At 35.2% G+C, this 18933-nt stretch overlaps 1 protein-coding gene across 2 annotated transcripts in view; it reads left to right on the top strand.

Moving 5' to 3' along the window:
• The window catches only part of KCNB2 (potassium voltage-gated channel subfamily B member 2), a 175861-nt gene extending 163184 nt beyond the window's left edge, over positions 1-12677 (top strand). For both annotated transcript variants that reach the window (XM_034429967.2, XM_087890681.1), the window contains exon 3: positions 4199-12677. In XM_034429967.2, coding sequence (XP_034285858.2) covers positions 4199-6343 — 2145 coding nt within the window. In that variant the 3' untranslated portion in view covers positions 6344-12677. The remainder of the gene's footprint in view (positions 1-4198) is intronic.
• The last annotated feature ends 6256 nt before the right edge of the window (positions 12678-18933 follow it).

Genomic DNA, 18933 nt, shown 5'->3' on the forward strand with positions numbered 1-18933 from the left:
TAGGCAACTTTTCAAACTTATCATCCCAAATAATACCTAATACTTTTAAGATGGTAAATAGGCAACTTCCCAAAGTCTTCAGAAAATGAGACTTATGCTAATACATATTATTTTCAAACATGAGATTATAGTGTGCATTATTACATTTTCCTATGTAGCCACTTCAATCAGAATAAAGCTGGAAGGGATTCTTGGAGGTTTTCTAGTCCAACCCTCTGCTGAAGTGAGCTCTGGTGGCTGAGCAGACTAAAGCACTGTTATTAACATCCATTTACATCTGCTGCCTGCAATTACTGCAAGTTCAAATCTCACCAGGCTCAAGGTTGATTCAGCCTTCCATCCTTTCTAAGGTAGGTAAAATGAGGACCCAGATTATGGGGACAATAAGCTGACTTTGTATAAATATACAAAAGTATGAAGGCTACATGTATTTCTTAAAAGCATTGTAAGCCGCCCTGAGTCTCCGGAGAAGGGCGGCATATAAATCAATTTAAAAAAAAAAAAAAAAAGCAGGAGATCATGTACCATTTCAGATAGGCCCTTGATCATCTTAGTTGCTCTTTTTTGAACTTTTTCCAAAGTCTCAACATCTTTTTTGTAATGTGGTGACCAAACCGGATGCAGGATTCCAGATGTGGTCTTACTTAGGATTAATAAAGTGGAACTAATACTTCACATGATTTTGATTCCATGCTTCTTGTTTATTCAACCAAGAATTATATTAGCTGTTTTGGCTGCCGCCGCACACTGCTGGTTTATGCTTAAGTGATCTTCCACTAGAACTCCAAGGTCCCTCTCACAGTTACTGTTTTTGAGCCAGGTTTTGTCTAATCTGTACTTGTATCTTTGGTTTTTCCTGCCTGCGTGTAAAACTTTGCTTTTCTCCACATTAAATGTAATGCTGTCGGATACGGCCCATTGTTCAAGTCTGTTAAGATCTGTTTGGATCCTGAGCTTGTCTTCTGGAGTGTTGGCTATTCCTGGCAGCTCAGTGTCATCTACAATTAGTCATAGAATATTTAGATTTACAGGGGATAGGAGACTGTAAGAGATGTTTCTGAAATAAAGTATTTTGAAGTTATTAGAGATGTGGGACTCTGGCACAGAATTCAACAAATAATCTTTTGAGCAAAGGCAAGGATATAAGTATTGATAGAAAGGCCTTTTTTTTTAAGGAAAAACATTTTTTCGTAGGGAGAAGAGAGAAAGAGATGCATTATTATAATTGTTATCTTTCCAAGGGCAGCTGCTGTCATGAATTCCAGGATGGTATAGTAGAGACATCTTCTGGTGAAAATGGGAAAAACTTCCTTGAAAATAATTCACAAGAATTCTACTAAGAATTTTTGTGCAAGATCATTTTTGTATGGTAACAAACAATATTGGAAGAAGATTCCATTATTTTCAAAAAGTGCAACATGAAAATGGCAATACTGGTTCTAATATATTAGTTTTCTATGTGTAATTGAGTCGTTTTCATATATTTTGTATTCCAGACTTAAACCACATGGCACATTTGCTAACAAGAACTTCATTGCATGCAACAAGATTTTTCCCACAACTGTTCTAGAGCATTTTCCATGGTTCCAATAGTTTTAGAAACTAATTATTTATGTTTACCACTGCAAATATACAGATCAGTGGTGGGTTGCTACCAGTTCACCCCAGATCAGGTGAACCAGTAGCAGTGTCAGCGGCGGGAGCTCCGCCCACCCTCCTGGACGCTTCTGCGCATGCGCAGAAGCATCACATGTGCAGAAGCATTGCATGCGCGGGCCCACAAGCGGACTGGTAGTGACAGGTTTTGAAACCCACCCCGATACAGATATTCAATCTATTCAATCCTACCTTTGAATGAATCATATTGTCTTCATTCTTCTGTATATGTGCATAGAATTGAGGCTTTTTACAGTGGAATGAAGCTTTGAAATCAGCCTTAGTATTGCCAGGCAACTAAGGAATCAGCCAAGGACAAATCTGAAAAATAATGATAGTTTAAAGCATTGTATATTCAATATGTCGTTGAACAAGAAAACCTGCTGACAGATAATGATACCTATTGTTATTTGGAGAAGTTCCACTTTTGTGTTCATGTTATATTATTATGCTTTTGTCAAACTTACAATAGTTAGAGATTTAAAAAAGAACTTTGGCTTACGATGCCTTCAACTACATTGGAAATGTAAAACTAGAAGCATGCATATTCTCTGATTCAAGTGGTAAAAATAAGGCCCAATTAATAATACTTGAAAGCCAGTGTTTTTAATGGATAGGATGCAGTAAGTTTTTAATTTTTAACATATTTTTTAAAATATGTGTTGATGCAGATGTTTGACTATACAATCATTATTTTACAGACTATGGCTATTTTGCACCATACTCAATAAGTTACTTAGAATAATTATTCCTAAATTTCCATAAAATCATGTGTGTGTGTGTGCGCATGTGTGTGTGTGTGTGTGTGTGTTTCCTTCTATTAATTCACAATGCCTTCTCAGATCTGCAAAAGTTTCAGTACTTACTGAACTGTGATGAAGGTTAGGTGACCTTGAAGTTTTTATCAGGTAATTAATCTGTTTTAAAGGGTTCTATAAGATTTGTCTATTTATACATTAATTGATTAGAAGTATATTCCCATTTTGTAGAGGAGATCAAAGCAGCATACATAGTTTTCCCTCCACTTTATTGGGCTGAGAGACACTGGCAACTCTCTAGAAGATACAATGTTGATGTGGATGGGATAGCCTCGCCTGAAATAAATAAATAATAAGTCTAATTTAGCACAATTTTATCAAGTTTTTTAAAAAAATATTTTAAAATTTTAAGTTCCAGAGCTCGCAGAATGTCTGCTTCTTTCTTTACATATATATATAATAATGATATAATAATAATACATAATAATGAAGTTATAACAAACATAACTTTGTAAAATCATATACCGTAATTGCTAAATTGTAAATACCACTAAGTACTAACATTAAGCCCATGGGGAATATTCAGCACTACAATTGTGGACAGCTCAATCAAATATCTCTGTGTGTTTCTTTTCAGCATTAATACTGAACTTTGCACCTTACATTTTTGTGATTACTTTTCATGTTAAGTTAAAAAAATTTAAAATTAGGCATGCAGCCTACAACATTTGATGGCAATTCCTTAAAAAGTCACTAAAATAATAGTTATTTTGGTTTGTGGCAATTTTGTATTTAAAAAGGTCATATCTTTTAATATACCTACTGAGATTATATTAGAATGATGCAGAATTCAGAATGACTCATAGCCAGCCTTCATTAAAGTGATGTTCTTTGAATCTTATACTTTCACTTCTGGCCAATGTAGCCAAGTACACAAAACAAGTTTCCAGGCTTTCCCAAAACTAGCTCTCTACTTGCTTTTGAAAGATAGTTAGTTTAGTTAGTTAGTTACTTTAGTTAGAATGTTTGCAATTAAAAATGTGTCCAGTATGCATTTAGCAGGAACAAATTTCATTTGCTTTTTTTGTTACATCAAACATTTACTGGGCACACAATTTAGGATAACAATAGGAAAAAATATCTTATCTTGCTATGAACTGGGAGTTATGGTCTAATGTACTATTCTTGGAAAGCAGCTGATTGAAAAAAATGCTGAACTGTATAATCTAATTAAGCTTCTGAAATAATTTGAGTTGTATTAATGGATCTTATTCCCAAATATGTACACCTTTCGAATTATTTAGGATAGCATTGTAGCATAAATTAGGTTTTCAGTGGAACTATTATTGTGGACTGCACTTCAGATGAATTAGTTAGGGGTACTGGCAATAGAGAAGCATATCTAATTGCAGTGAGTCAAGAACAGCGGCCTGTAATTCTCTGTAGAGATTCTCAGTCATCTAGGTCATGGTTGTCCCAAAGGTGCTTTTTCAGGAGGCAACTGAACTTTCTTGTTTTTTCTTTTGAAGACATTTTGCTTCTCATCCAAGAAGCTTCTTCAGCTCTGACAGGTCTTTCCACTATCCTGTCAGAGATAACAAAGCTTCTTGGATGAGAAGTGAAACGTCTTCAAAAGAAAAAAACATGAAAGTTCAGTTGCCTCCTGAAAAAGCAACTTTGGGACAGCCTGTAATTCTGTTATTGTGTTATTTCTTTGGTTAAAATATAAGCATTCTTTGTGATTTATTAACCACAGTTTTCTTATTTATCTTTCTTTTTAACAGATTTTGGCCATTGTATCCATATTGTTCATTGTACTATCCACCATTGCTTTGTCACTCAACACTCTACCTGAGCTTCAAGTAATTGATGAATTTGGACAACTAAATGACAATCCTCAGCTAGCACATGTTGAAGCAGTGTGTATAGCATGGTTCACTATGGAGTACCTTTTGCGTTTTCTGTCATCTCCAAACAAGTGGAAGTTCTTCAAAGGTCCATTAAACGTCATTGATTTGCTAGCCATTTTGCCCTATTATGTCACCATTTTCCTCACAGAGTCCAACAAAAGTGTGCTGCAGTTTCAAAATGTCCGCCGTGTAGTTCAAATATTCCGTATCATGAGGATACTGCGGATCCTTAAACTTGCTAGACATTCAACTGGACTTCAATCTTTAGGATTTACCTTACGAAGGAGTTATAATGAATTGGGTTTATTGATACTATTTTTAGCTATGGGAATTATGATATTTTCCAGTCTAGTGTTTTTTGCTGAAAAAGATGAAGATGCTACAAAGTTTACAAGTATTCCTGCATCGTTCTGGTGGGCTACCATCACTATGACCACAGTAGGTTATGGTGACATTTATCCCAAAACTTTATTAGGTAAAATAGTTGGTGGATTGTGTTGCATTGCTGGAGTGCTAGTAATAGCCCTACCCATTCCCATCATAGTAAACAACTTCTCAGAGTTCTACAAGGAGCAAAAGCGGCAGGAGAAAGCCATTAAAAGAAGGGAAGCGCTTGAACGAGCAAAGAGAAATGGAAGCATTATCTCAATGAATTTAAAAGAAGCCTTTGCTCGCAGTATGGAACTGATTGATGTAGCTGTTGATACTGATAAAACTGAAGAAGCAGCCAATTCAAAGGAAACTCCCGATGACAACCACTTATCTCCAAGTCATTGGAAATGGGCCAGAAGGACAATGTCTGAGACAAGTTCTAATAAATCCTTGGAGAACAAATACCAGGAAGTGAGCCAGCAAGATTCACACGAACAGCTAAACAATACAGCAGCAACCTCCAGTCCTCAACACTTGAGTGCTCAGAAACTTGAAATATTATATAATGAAATTACTAAAACTCAGTCTCAGCCTAATCTGAACTCCACCTACCAAGGCCCTTCAGTGAAACCTCCCCTCTATGAGGAAGAGATAGAAATGGAAGAGGTTACTGGACAAGGAGACGCATCTATAACAGGACCCAAAGAAGTCATCACTGATATGAGAAGCACTTCTAGCATTGACAGCTTTGCCAGCTGCGCCACTGATTTCACAGAGACAGAACGGTCACCTCTTCCTCCATATTCCAGTTCTCATTTGCAACTAAGATTTCCCATTGAGTTTTCCCACTTAGAAGACCAAACAGCAAAAGATTCCCAGCTTTTACCATTTATGAAAGATAAAATGTTTGCTCCCAGGGATACCTGCTTTGATTACTCCTCAGTCAATACAATGATGAGCTCTGAGAGCTGTCCTCATCCTCTCCTTCATGGTCACTTTCACTTTGACAATGCCATGGAGAGTCCCAAAAGTTCTTTCAGAGGAAGCAACCCTTTAAAATCAAGGTCCCTTAAAGTTAATTTTAAGGAAAACAGAGGCGGTGCTCCACAAACCCCACCAAGCACCACAAGGCCATTGCCAGTGTTGGCAACAGGAGACTTCCTACAATATACCCCTCAGCATATCAGCACTATCCTCTTAGAAGAGAATTCACCACAGGGAGAAAGACCCGTGCTGGGTGCAGATTCTTCTGGAGCTTCTAAGCAAGTATGCCCTTTGTTCCCCAAGCAGAAACGTTTTTCTTTCCCTTCCAAGGAGAGAAGTTTTACTGAAATAGACACTGGTGAAGAAGATGACTTCTTGGAAATCCCTGGCATAAGGCACAACAGGCAGTTGGATATCAAGGCAAATTGCTTTGGGGATAAACTTAAGGATGGGAACTATGTAACAGAGGACTCTGAAGTCAGTTCTTCTTCACCCAAACATTTGAGTCATAACTGCACTCAAGACATTTATCATGTTGGAAGGGAAATAACAGGGGACAATAATCAAGAAGGTCACAAAATGGAAAACCATTTGTTTCCCCCAGAAATCCATACAAATCCTAGTGATCCTGGTTACTGTCCCGCAAGAGAAACCAGCATGTGACTAATTAGGACAGCAATAATGACAAAACTTATTTCTTAAAACTGGAATTAGCAATGCCTATGAATTAAAAAAGGGAAGCCTCGAAAGTAAATAAAATATTTTTTGCATGGCATGAAGACTTACTTAGTTTAAGTACAATTTAATTTAAACATTTTTTTTTCTAACAAAAGGTAAATCAGGAAAAATGTAACAAGAACTGAGTAAAATAAAATGCTCTTTTCAGAGATGATCTTCTGCAATGCTTAACACTGTTAATACTTTCATTTATGGTTGTAGATAATTTTAATTAACTTTTATTTTTCCTTTTGAATTTCAGAATTTGCACATGAAAGGATGAAATGTTGATTCATATGTTAATAATAGTGTGAAATAAGGTGCTTTGAGTCTGCAAAATGCACATTTTGTAAATAAGTTGGATTTGCTGGAACATCTCCAGTCGTCAAGGATTTGTAAAACAAAAACAAAAAACCAGGTTTCTTGGGGCAGAGACTTCCTTCAAGTCCACTGTCTGGAGGATTTGTATAGACTTATGTTGCAGAATTGCAGCTTATTCTTAGAGCATCTTACTTATCTTGTTTTCTCTTTAAATCCCCATCCAATGTACGCTGTTTGTTTAAGAAAATTGCAGTGTTTTCTCATTTCTTTGTGAAGTGAACCATAGCTTCAATTATTTTTATTTACATAGATGTCATGGATGCACTTGCAGCTTCTTGGGGGCGGGCGGGGGGGGGGACTTCTTAAGACTCTGCAAGATTTAATGACCAGAAATTGAACTTTTGTCATACATGCCAAATTGAAAGCAAACACAAATCCATTACAAGAAATACAATTATTTTTATGGTAATAAAATGTGCCAAATGACATGAAAATGATTATTTTATCGTAAGACTTTAACAATGTTGCTTTACTAAATTACTTTAGTAATGTTGCATTATTGTTAAAATCTTACTATTTGTAGACTTCTTGTTATTGTATATCTGCTGTTTTCTTTAACAGTAGTGTGTCATTTGCACATCATTTTTCATCCCAATTTAGTTACTATTTGGTTTCAGAATGCTGTACCAATATCATTCCATGAATCAACCGAAAGAATTGTCACGTATGAGAAGTCAGAAAATTTATCTTTCAGAGGAGATTATTGAGGTTCACACACTGTGCAAAGAAGTAATGCAGATTATTTGTGTTTAGTTTAGAGTATGCTGTGGCCACAGTGGTCCATATACTGTGGTATAGGTCTTAAAAATGTGTAAAACCTGTATAATTGTGCTTATTCAGCAAAATGTCTGAATGCCTCAATTTTGCACAAGGTACGCTGAATGCAGATAGGTTCACTCATAATTATCACCATTTCCATGTAATTATAGCAATTAACATGCAGAAAATGGAATATTTTGAAACCTCCATTGTTCATCTTCATGATATCTCTCCCATCACAAGCACTCTAGTCAATCTTTTTCTTTTTCCCCCAGATTTCTATAACTAATTTTGCTAATAAAGATTTAATACATTAGTTATTTTAGAATCAGAAAATTCAGTAGGTTTAAACAGCATTTTGACTGTGTTACTTTTTTAAAAAAAAAAAAAGCAACAACTTTATATATTTCTCAGGGCCAGGGAGCACAATTGGAATTTTAGGAACTTGTAGGAATTCAAAGGGGGGACTAGAAGTACCGTCAGCTAGCAAAACTCACTTAGATCAGTCATTTTCTCTAACAGTCCACCTTACAGCTATGCAGTGTTCTCTTATGGGATGAAGTAAAGACAGATCCCTGTGTAAGTCTAGGAGAAACAAATGGATATAAATCTAACAAATAATATAATAAACCGCATGATGCAAATGAGAAGATATTTTCTATGGCTCAATAGATCTCTTTAGAATTATAGTTTAGCTTTATTAGCTTTCCCTAATGACAATAGGCAAGTGACACATTTTCAAACAAAACATAGGCTTGCAGCCCTCCACCAATGTTATTTTCTGAGAGTGACCAATCCAAAGTCTTTTTTATGTTTTAAAAATGCATGATACTAAAGGCCCACACATGGCTTTGCAAAGTGCCAACCCGTGTACTTTTTTTCCAGTTAAAAGAAGATTTTTAAAGCACATTAATCACTGAGGAAAAACATCTGTTGCTGATTTTTTTTGTATAGATAAACAAAGCTCAAAATTTCCCCTAAACTTTTTTAAAACACAATTTTTCTTTTGTTATTTGCACCAAAACAGCTTTCAGTGGAGAAAATGTACTGTACAGCTCATGAATTTTACTTCTCCTAAATACAGTTCCACAATTGCAAATTTATATTTCACTCTTTGGACCAAATATTAAGCACAGGAGATTATTGGTTTCAAAAAAATATTTTTTTAAGTTCCTCTTAAGACTTCCTTTTTCTATTAAATTATATATCTTCAGATCCATATTTTATTAATTTATATACTGGGGCTAAATGTCATTTCTAAAGCAGCCAATGTCTGGTCATTAAGTCTCAAAGTATTTATTAGTTCTTAATGAAAATCAAAATTACTTTTATTTTTGCATAAGATTTGACTTAATTGCATGGCAATCCACATGATCTGTTTCAATTACTTATATTTTGTTCCATAAAGCTCCTTTATTTGTTTATCTTCTTTCACAGTTAGATATTCCCATGAATGGAGAGCAAATGCTAGCTAATACTTTTTGGGAGATGTTGTTTATTTATGTCCCATATACAGTTTCTGCCTGTATTCCGACAATTGAGTAATAGTCAAAAATAAAAGCTAAATGAAATGTTAGCCTTAGATTAAAAATAGCAGTTTGCTCAGTAATTTCAATGAAATCATGATTTCCCTCATAATGTCTACTCAAAGAAAACTCTTGGGAACTACCATAACTTCTGAGTTAAAGATCTAAAGTTCAAAAATGAAAATTTGTGCTTCTCAGATTGAATGATGAATATCTTTCTGTCTTTATAGTCCTGATGTTGTATCACATGACATGGACATTTTAAGTTGCTATCTTATAGATGAAAAAAAGAAACTCGTGTATTTTCTGTAGATGCATTGAAATATTGTAATGTTTCCCATACCAAGTCTGTTCAACTATCGTTTCAAGACCGTCTGCTACTGAAAATATAGTTTTTTAAATCTTATTTCAAATATGTTTGCAAAGTAATTCAACTGCTGCTACTGAAAGCTGATCATCTGCTTAGGAAAAAAATTGAAGATTTATGAATTGCTCTTATAGTAGTGGTAAAATAAAAGATACTTCTTTCGTTCTGTAGGGATACTGCTACTAAATGCCATGTGCTCTTATTCTAAAGCAAGTGTTTAGAACTAGCACCTCATTAAAACAGTGACTGATTCTAAGGCAGAAATACAAGATCTATGACTTTCCTTTCTGCTGAATTTAAACTCTCAGCTATTTATTTTTGGCCATAATGGCTAGAATTGCTGAAATTGTCCAGCTTCCCCAACCCAGCAAAAAAAGAAAAGAAAAGAAAAAGCCATTTGGCCTGATGATTCAGAATGGCGCCCAAGCCACTAGGAAAATATACTTACATTTTTCTGTAAGTAACAAAAGATTGTTACATTGTTTAATTTTCACAATCACAAGCTTATGAAATACATTAATGATTAGCCCAAAGTCATTAAATGGCTGGAATCCTAGGGAGGGATTTGAATCGAAACTTATCCTACTCTACACTCTAAACTAGTTAGCTAACTAAATAACTAACTAAATAACTAGCAAACTCTAGCATTTTTCATTCCCTATTGTCTAAAATAAAAAACTCTCAACATATTCACAAAGAAAACTTTTGCTTGATTTGGATATTTGTGTCATATTATCAATAAGCCAATCAATCAATAACATGTGTAGCAAATATCTTAATTTGCCAAGGTTCATTTTTCATGATTATTTCAAAAGCAAGCCACATTAAGATGAAAAAAAAGAATGTAATGTTTTCTTACTTTTAAAGTATAGAACATTTATCATAGAAAGTGATTGTAGTACTCAGCTATGATGGATGTATATTTGGTGTGTTGTTTTTTTTTAATTATGCTGTAATTCTGTAAAATATTTGATCCACTAAATGTCTTGAAGAAATTGCTGAGCCAAAGCCAGTATGGAAAAAAGGAGAAAGAAAAATAGAATTCCTGTGAGTATGCGTAACAAGTTTTTTAAAAATTAATTTTTTATATATTTGCTTGTTAATTATTGTAGCAAAGAGCAATATTAAAATTTTTCATTCCAATCTTCTTACATATCAGTTATAATTGAAACCACCCTTTTAAAAATATCAATTAATTACAGTGGTCTATGCTTGGGCATTCAGGTTCATTCTTCTAGCCAAGTTCAGCTGAAGTCAATGGGCAAAAGAAAAAACAAATAAAAGTATCATATTTATTATGTTTAAAATGTGAATAAATAGATACGTCCAATTCACAGCAAATTTTCAAGGAAGGGAAACAAAAATTATCTATAATAAAAATGTTTACAATCTGGTCTTAAACATTTCCCTTCTACTCTAAAAAAGAGTGAAAGCAGTTTCCCCACTTTTCACATTCCCCCATTGTATTGACAATCTGTCAGTCTAGCTCGGGGCTGTCAAAGGCCGGATGCGTCACGTGCTGGTCATGCCCACGTCCGGTTTAGCAAAGGGGGGGAAAATCCCGATACGTCATGTGATGACGCCATGACAATATGTGTTTGACACCCCTGGTCTAGCTCTAATCTCAGTAACATCAGTAGTTGTGCAAAGTAGAAATCAGTGGTCCTTCAGATGTTGCTGATACAATCCCCAGCAGCTCTCATGAGGCCATGTCGGCTTGGGTTGTTGAGAGCTGCAGTACTGAATTGCTCAGGTTCCCCAGTTTATGTATTGCTACTAAATAGTAGAAAATAGTAAAACAACTGTGTATTATGCAGCTCCTCCCCAACCTGGTGTCCTTTATAATTCAGTTTATTGCTCATCCACCTAGAAGGGAAATCCCTGGCATTGGATTTAAGAGTTCTTATACTGGTGTAGGACAGGGTAGGACAACATTTTCTTCCACAAAATGCACTTCCAGATATCAATGCTGCTCAAAAAAACCCACTGCTCTTATCCTCAGAACTGATTACTTTTAGGAAGGGTCTGGTGCAGCTAGGTGAAAAACTGCCATACCTGCATAACTTACTCTATGTGATGGAAAATATCTTTTGCTCACATCTAAGGGGAGAAAAAAGCTTACAGTAGATTTTTTTTTTTTAATTCGCCTGGTCCAGAGCACTAAAAAAAATTGCATCCCAAGTCCCTGGATGTAGAAGAGAAATTGAGACTTACGCTTCTTTATAGCCTCAGCAAAATATGCAACTCTAGCCACGGATACGATATACAAGTTTGGTTGTGCTGATGATTAAATACATAGGGATAAGTTTCCTAAAAAGAATATTGCTTATTACATTGAGATACATAATTATTAAATGATGAAATACAGTCTCATGTTTATAGGTAATATGTTATAACTGATATTTATTTCTTATCTACAAGTAGCAGGGATTCCATTTATTTTAATTTAACATTGTTTTCTTCTGAATGCTACGAATGCTGAAAGGGGAAAAAGCACAACAGTATTTGATGATGATGATGATGACTTCTTTTGCCACAATATGTCTTTACTATTCAATTTCAAGGAATGACAGCATTTTATTGTGAATTGCTAAATTATTGTAACAAGTTATCCTCGTTTTTGTTTTTAAAACTAAGAAATGTATTTTCAGTGGGAGATAAAGACGTACACATCTTGTCAAATGTCCTTCTACTGCCTTTACAATGCCCCATATTTTAAAATGGAAAATTTTGCTAGTTTTGTTGAGCATCTTATTCATCTTTTAAGGGCGGCTGCTGGGCTGAAAATAATACTCATATAAGACACTGCAAGAGTATTTGCTTGCATTATTTATTAGGAAAGATTTAATTTCATCATTTTGTATGCCATCTTACCCCTTACCTTCTTCTGTAGTAAACCATTAATAGAATTTCACATATAATAGTATTCATTATCAATGTGTTTGTATGAATGTTTCCATCTCAGCTGCATTTAACATCATGAAAAGGAAACGTGATGTTTCAAAATTTTCCTTTCCTTTCCTATCCTTTTTTTCTTTCTTTCTTTTGAATTCTGTTACATTTGCTGATCAAGTAAATATTTGTGCACAAATCAGCATATAAATATGCATGTTGTAGCTGTATTGTACAATTGTTCAGCATCAAGAGACTTATTTATTTTCTGTCAAATGTCTGTAAAATAAATGGCATTGTTCTCCATTTCCGTCTGCCAGAGTAAGCAGAACAGTAAAATAAATGTGTAAATGAGTCATCTGTGTCTCATTTCAGTTCTCTGCATGAAGCTCCTTTGCCTTCAACATTGCATACATATCAAAGTCCCAATCCATAGCAATTTTTAGTTTCATTTCAAGGAATGGGGGAAACTGTAGAAAGAAATATTCGGAATGCTGAGAAATAAGAGAGGCCTGCCATTTTCATCACTTGCCTTTTCTTTCAATAGTTACTTTCTAGACTAAGCATGTATGGCAGCAATTGCCATGAGACTTTTCTGGAATCAAGCCCTGAGTCAGGGGGCTAAGCCTAATGATTTGAAACAAGGCTTACTTCACCATTCCATTTTACAATAGCCTTTTTTTTTTCAATAATTGTGGTCTTACATTCTTGACCTGTGCATGCCCTAAAGCAGCAACAGTGGGACTGCAGAATATTGCTGGTTCTACCTCATAAAATTAGCTTTGAAGAAAGGCTGCTAGGGCATGTTTCTCAGAAATGGCACTTCGTTTTGGACTGGTTGCCCTGAATCAGGCTGCTGCCTTCGGGCTGGAGTGTGGCATCCCACATACCTATGGCCAACTCTCACTAGGTTCCTCATCTGATGTTAAAACAAATTGACTATTTTCCAGCATCTTGATTTTCAAAAATGCCTCTAAACCCCAAATTAGTTCCATGAACATTTTTGGAATTTAATGTTTTAAAAGATCCCTGGCCATAGTCTAATATTTGTAAGTATGATCAGTAGCCTACAAAAATAGCAAAAGCAACATTAGAATAAAGTAGGGGGAAAGCTATGAGATTATCAGTTAATAATGTGATAAATTTATGTTTTGTAACCAGTTATGTTTCCTATGGCAGTCATTTCTTCAATGAGAAAGCTCCCCAATAGACAACAAAAGATTGAAGATCTCTGTCCTAGGGCTTCTTCAGTATCACTGGAACTTGTGTATCTCTCTCTCTTCAGTAAGTTCATTATCATCTGTTACAACAAAGACCTGTAGATCTCATTGTGTTGAATATAGAAGAATTATTTACAAAAGCATAATTATTTTACCTTTATAATACTGTAGGTTTTTTTGCAATATACCTTGAGGAACAGGAGATGATATCTGGAAAGACTAGGGAGATTTGAGTCTTTTCTACTTACTAAGCTGTGAATGGCCATTTGAAAGAAATTTGGGGCTTGAATGGAAATTAATGAACACAATACACTGGTGACAACATGATTCAAGCGCATAGCCTCAGTGTGATCAATATTGAGAAAAACATTGTCCATAATGATATTTAACATCTTCACCAGCTCATGCATCAGCCCCTAACTAATTGTGGATGCTCTCAAGAATAACTAAGCAAAGTTGGACTTGATTGGTATTTAGGTTTGATTGGGAAGTCTATCAAACATCCCTTAGGAAGACAATGGCAAACCAGCTGGGTGCATCTCATGAATGAAGGCAAATATATGTGTCCCAGAATAATGTTGCAGGACCCAATCTGGGTCGGTCACTGGATCAGAGGTTTAGTTTTTTGAGCTTTCAGCCTTGTGCTGGAGCCCATCCTCGGAGAACTTCTCTTTCACCAAAATGTTAGCGAGACAGATTCTGGTGACAGAGAAGTTCCCCGAGGATGGGCTCCAGCGTGAGTCTGAAAGCTCAGAAGACTAAACCTCTGGTCCTGGTGACTGACCCAGATTGGATACTATTTACTCCTGTTCAGAAAACAACACTGAAGTCATGCTCAAGAAAGTCTTTACCTTAAAATTCATCTAAGGTTCTATTGCTGTGAATATCGTAAATTAATTTTGTACCTGTTTAGTAGTAGTTTCTTTTTGGTGTCAGGAATTTGTTAATTAATTAGGTGACACACACACACACAGACACACACACACAGTCAGTAGCAACCAATCAGATACAAACTTAGGCAGTCAGAATGACAAATAGAAATATGCCTCAAAACCTATTTCCAATTTAATCTTTCCATTTAATTCAATCCATTATTCCTGATACTTTGACACTGCAACGTTGCCAAGTGCAGAGGTGTCAAATGGTGGCCTGCGGGCCGGATGCGTCATGCACAGACCATGCCCACCCCAGGTCCACGAAGGGGGGAAATGTTGCAATACATCACATGACAGCAATGTGATGCCGCAAGTTTGACACCTGTGGCCTAATAGCTTCTTGTTGCAGGACTGTGGATTTTTCTCAGGAGGCCACTGAGTACAACACAGTACAATGTGGCTGGTAGTATTGGACAAGATCCCTATCACCCATCACCATTGGCCATGCTGGCTTCAGTCAATGGAGGGGAAGTTCAATATCTGGATGATGCCTGCATGCTAAGCAACTGTGATGTATCATGTTGAGGAGTTATTCTGAAGTTCACAGTTTTAAAATGAGTCCATATCAGCCACTGCCATTCTAGAATTTCTAATGAAATCTGAAAGAAAGCATTTTGACATTGCAGTAACAAAAAACCAGAATCCTTCTCTTAATACTTTATCCAACAGCCTACATCAATATGTACTTTTCAGATATGTTAGAGTAAATAGTTGAGTAAAATAACTAGCTAATTAATTATTTCAGGCTAGGAACAATGGTATTTGTAGTCCAATTCATCTGGAGAATAGGAAATTTGAGAGTCTACTTTGTTTACTATTCAATGGTAGTTTATAAACTATCAGGCTGACTAAAAAGATCCCAAAACTCATGTATTCTACTAAAATTCAACTTGATTTCTGCAAATGCTCAAAGCCTGCCTTTTATAGCTATAAAAAAAAGAAAAAAACATGAAGTAATCCTAGCTTTACCTTCTATCTTGGTAAACATTCTAAGTAATGAATGGAATAGAGTAAGCATCTGTTGTAGACATATATTTGTTATGCCTTATCTTAAATATATAAAAATGGGTTTTATCTAAATGCTAAAAAATATTGCATATATGATTGGGATCCTCTGAAGAAAAACGGTAAGTTTAGCCTGGTTAGGGGGAAAAAACAGACGCATAAGAAGACAGTTGAGGTAGGTGACTTAATTTATTTATTAATTTTTTATAATTAAATGAAATAGTTTAGATACCTCACTCCTTCAGATTTTCAAGAAATAAAGAACTACATTAACTACACAAATTCATTTTAAAATCTAATTTGGAATTCAAAATGTATTCATAATACTGAGTATTAGATAGGCTTAAAAGACAACTGTGGAACAATGAAATGCTGGACATTCTTATGAATCATATTTCAGCCCTATCTATACTCCAAAACTGTAAACAGTCCAGAAATAATGTATAAATAGCCATCACTGATAATTCTACCTCGGATTGGTATTCTATCCATTTTTTATCTGTATGAGGTTTGCATATATTCACTCAAACATTTACTTTGTATAAAAAACAAATATTGGCAAGAAAAGGTTAAATTAACATTTAACACATTTTTCCTAAAGATAAATATGTCCAATTATTTCATTACAGACAATGCATTATGCTTCACATTTTTATAAACTGCTCCGAAATAAAATCTCAAAGAAATCCAACATCCAAAAACTAATTGTGTCCCTATATTTATTTTTACATAGGGTCTGCCATTATATCAATTCATAGCGAAATAACTCAGTCTGATTTCACCAATCATAGTACAGGTAGTCCTCAACTTACAACCATTCAGTTAGTAACCGTTCAAAGTTACAACGGCAATGAAAAAGGTGACTTATGACCGTTTTTCACACTTACAACTGTTACAGCATCCCATGGTCATGTTTTTATGAAAGTTGCAGTGTCCTGGAGTTATGTGATCACCTCTTGTGACCTTCTGAGAAGCAACGTCAATGGGGAAGCCAGATTCAGTTAACAACTGTTACTAACTTAATAACTGCAGTGCTTCACATAACAACCATGGCAAAAAAGGTCATACAATGGGGCAAAACTCCCTTAACAATTGTCTTGCTTAGTAACAGAAATTTTGAGCTCAATTGTGGACGTAAGTTGAGTATTACCTGTATGACAACTGTTCTGAGTGAGAAAACAATTTGAAGGAGGCAAGTGGATATTCATGGATTAAATTTAGACGATATTCATATTTGCCACATAAGGGAAATACTTTGGACCCAATTTCAGTGCCCTGGAATAAAGCATACCCAGCCTCACCTCTCTCATTTCAGAGCTAAATGTCCACAAAGCTCTCATTCCCTTTGGATTTCTAGAATGTTGACATCCTACAATTGTGCTGGAGATGATCAAGAAAGAATAGAATTATATTTCAGTGGCTGGAAGCGTCCATTCAATTGGGAGGGTCTCTAGTGACCAGACAAAAAAGTCAACCCTTTGACCAAAGTCAATGGTCGTAGGGGATATGATTCATTTTATTATAATTTGCTTATATGCCTCTATGTTTTGTGTTCGTGACTGACTGCTTCCTATTTTGGCTTGTTGTCTTAGGTGATTCTTAATTGTCAAATTGATTGCTCCTTCATATAATTTTTAAAAAACTTTGGTTGATTTTGCTTCTTCCATTAAAGACTAGCAATATTATGTTACTGTTTGATATTGTATTGGCTATTGTATATACTGGTAATGTTAGACAGTTTAGTGTTAGAATGTTTTCCTGATTCTCCACTGGTTAGATTCACCTCATGTAGTACAATATTGAGTTTGGCCTCTTGTATCATAGCAGAAATCTCTACGGACCTTTTACATTTGCTTGGATTATGTATTTTGCCGGGTATCATTTTACCTGGGTTTACAATAATTCCAGTTAACCCTTAAGCTATTTGCAACGAAACACCTTTTCCCCACTGTATCCCATAATATCATATAAAGATCCAACTAACATAGCCACTATTCTTCCTTTGGCTGCTACTGCTAGTCAAAGTTCAATCTCACTTACTTGTAATTTGGCATTGAGGGCATAACATCCTGTAGCTATAAAAGTCCAGCTAATTGTAGCATTACATCACCTCCTGCTGTTCTCGATGCAACCTCACTCACCTGCAGTCAGGATATTAAGACTACACTAAGATGCATTCTAACTGTCCAACTTCTCTATTTATTTGTCCATCTGCTTTGCAGTAGCCAGAGATAGTTTCTGGACAAACAATGTTTTACAAGTTCTTAGGTTCACACTATTGGGAAATTATTGAAATTTTCTCTTTCACAACAATACGTTTGCATTTCTATCTAAAATTTGATATTGTGGTCCAATACATTGAAATTAAAGATACATCCCCCACACAACAATGATTTTAAAAACTGCATCATTTTCGGTGAAATTCAATAGCTTTATCTTGCAAAGTGGATGCAAATCCCATTCTATTTGTTTTTCAAAACTAAAATCTTTGTTTTTTCCATTCTAAACAAGGTAGATTAAGCATCAGATTGAATAAGAAAATATGGTACTTGTATGTATTTAACAATGATTCAAGACATTCCTTAGGCATCACATCAATTTTCCGAGCCACATTTATGTTAGGTCAGTGCAGACATCTGCTAATATTTTCTCAAGCATGTTGTAATTAATAATTTCAACAATTTGCCACTATTTGTATCTTTCCTTGATCCCAATGTCATTTCTTAAAGTGAAAGAAAGTGTACCGTATTGGCTGCTTTTTTTTTTTTATTTAAAGAGCACATTTCTATAAATGTTAACTGGGAATTCAAAGGTTCTTAACCCATGTAAAAGGCATAATGTCAAATAGGTCATATAGTTCCAAAGCTGCTCTATCAAAAGGCAGTTGGGCTTTTTTTTCTCTTGAAGATGTTTCACTTCTCAAGAATGTCTTCAAGTAAAACAAAGTTCAATTGTTTACTTTATTGTCATTGCACCCCATACAACAAAATTGCCTTTTGAAAAAGTATTTTTGGGACAACCATGACCTGGATGACTGAGAATCTCCATAGATAAATAGGTCACACCCAACACAGGTGTCATGCTAAATTATGGATAACCTATTTGCTACTTTTAAAAAATTCTGCCTTCAAATACAAGTCAATGTCCTCCTGAAATATTGGACTACACAAGATCCTCCAAAATTTTCCAGGTGGCAGCTAACTTAATCTTTTCACTTGTTCAAAAACAAATGCAACCGTTTCTCTATTAATTAAAGTATCTCTGGTTAGAGTTTAATATATATTCTTGCTCATACCCAGGGATCATAGATAATCATTTTTGGATATCATGTTGTATGTGTCAATGTCCACATTAAGAATCATGTTTATAAAACCCATCCATTTCTTTTTTTCTAATTTGATTCCCTCTCTCCACCCGACCTATTCATTGTCCCTACCCCCATCTAATTTCA

This window comes from Pantherophis guttatus, chromosome 3 (genome assembly GCF_059756535.1).
Source record: "Pantherophis guttatus breed Tessera chromosome 3, ASM5975653v1, whole genome shotgun sequence".
Taxonomy (NCBI): Eukaryota; Metazoa; Chordata; class Lepidosauria; order Squamata; family Colubridae; genus Pantherophis; species Pantherophis guttatus.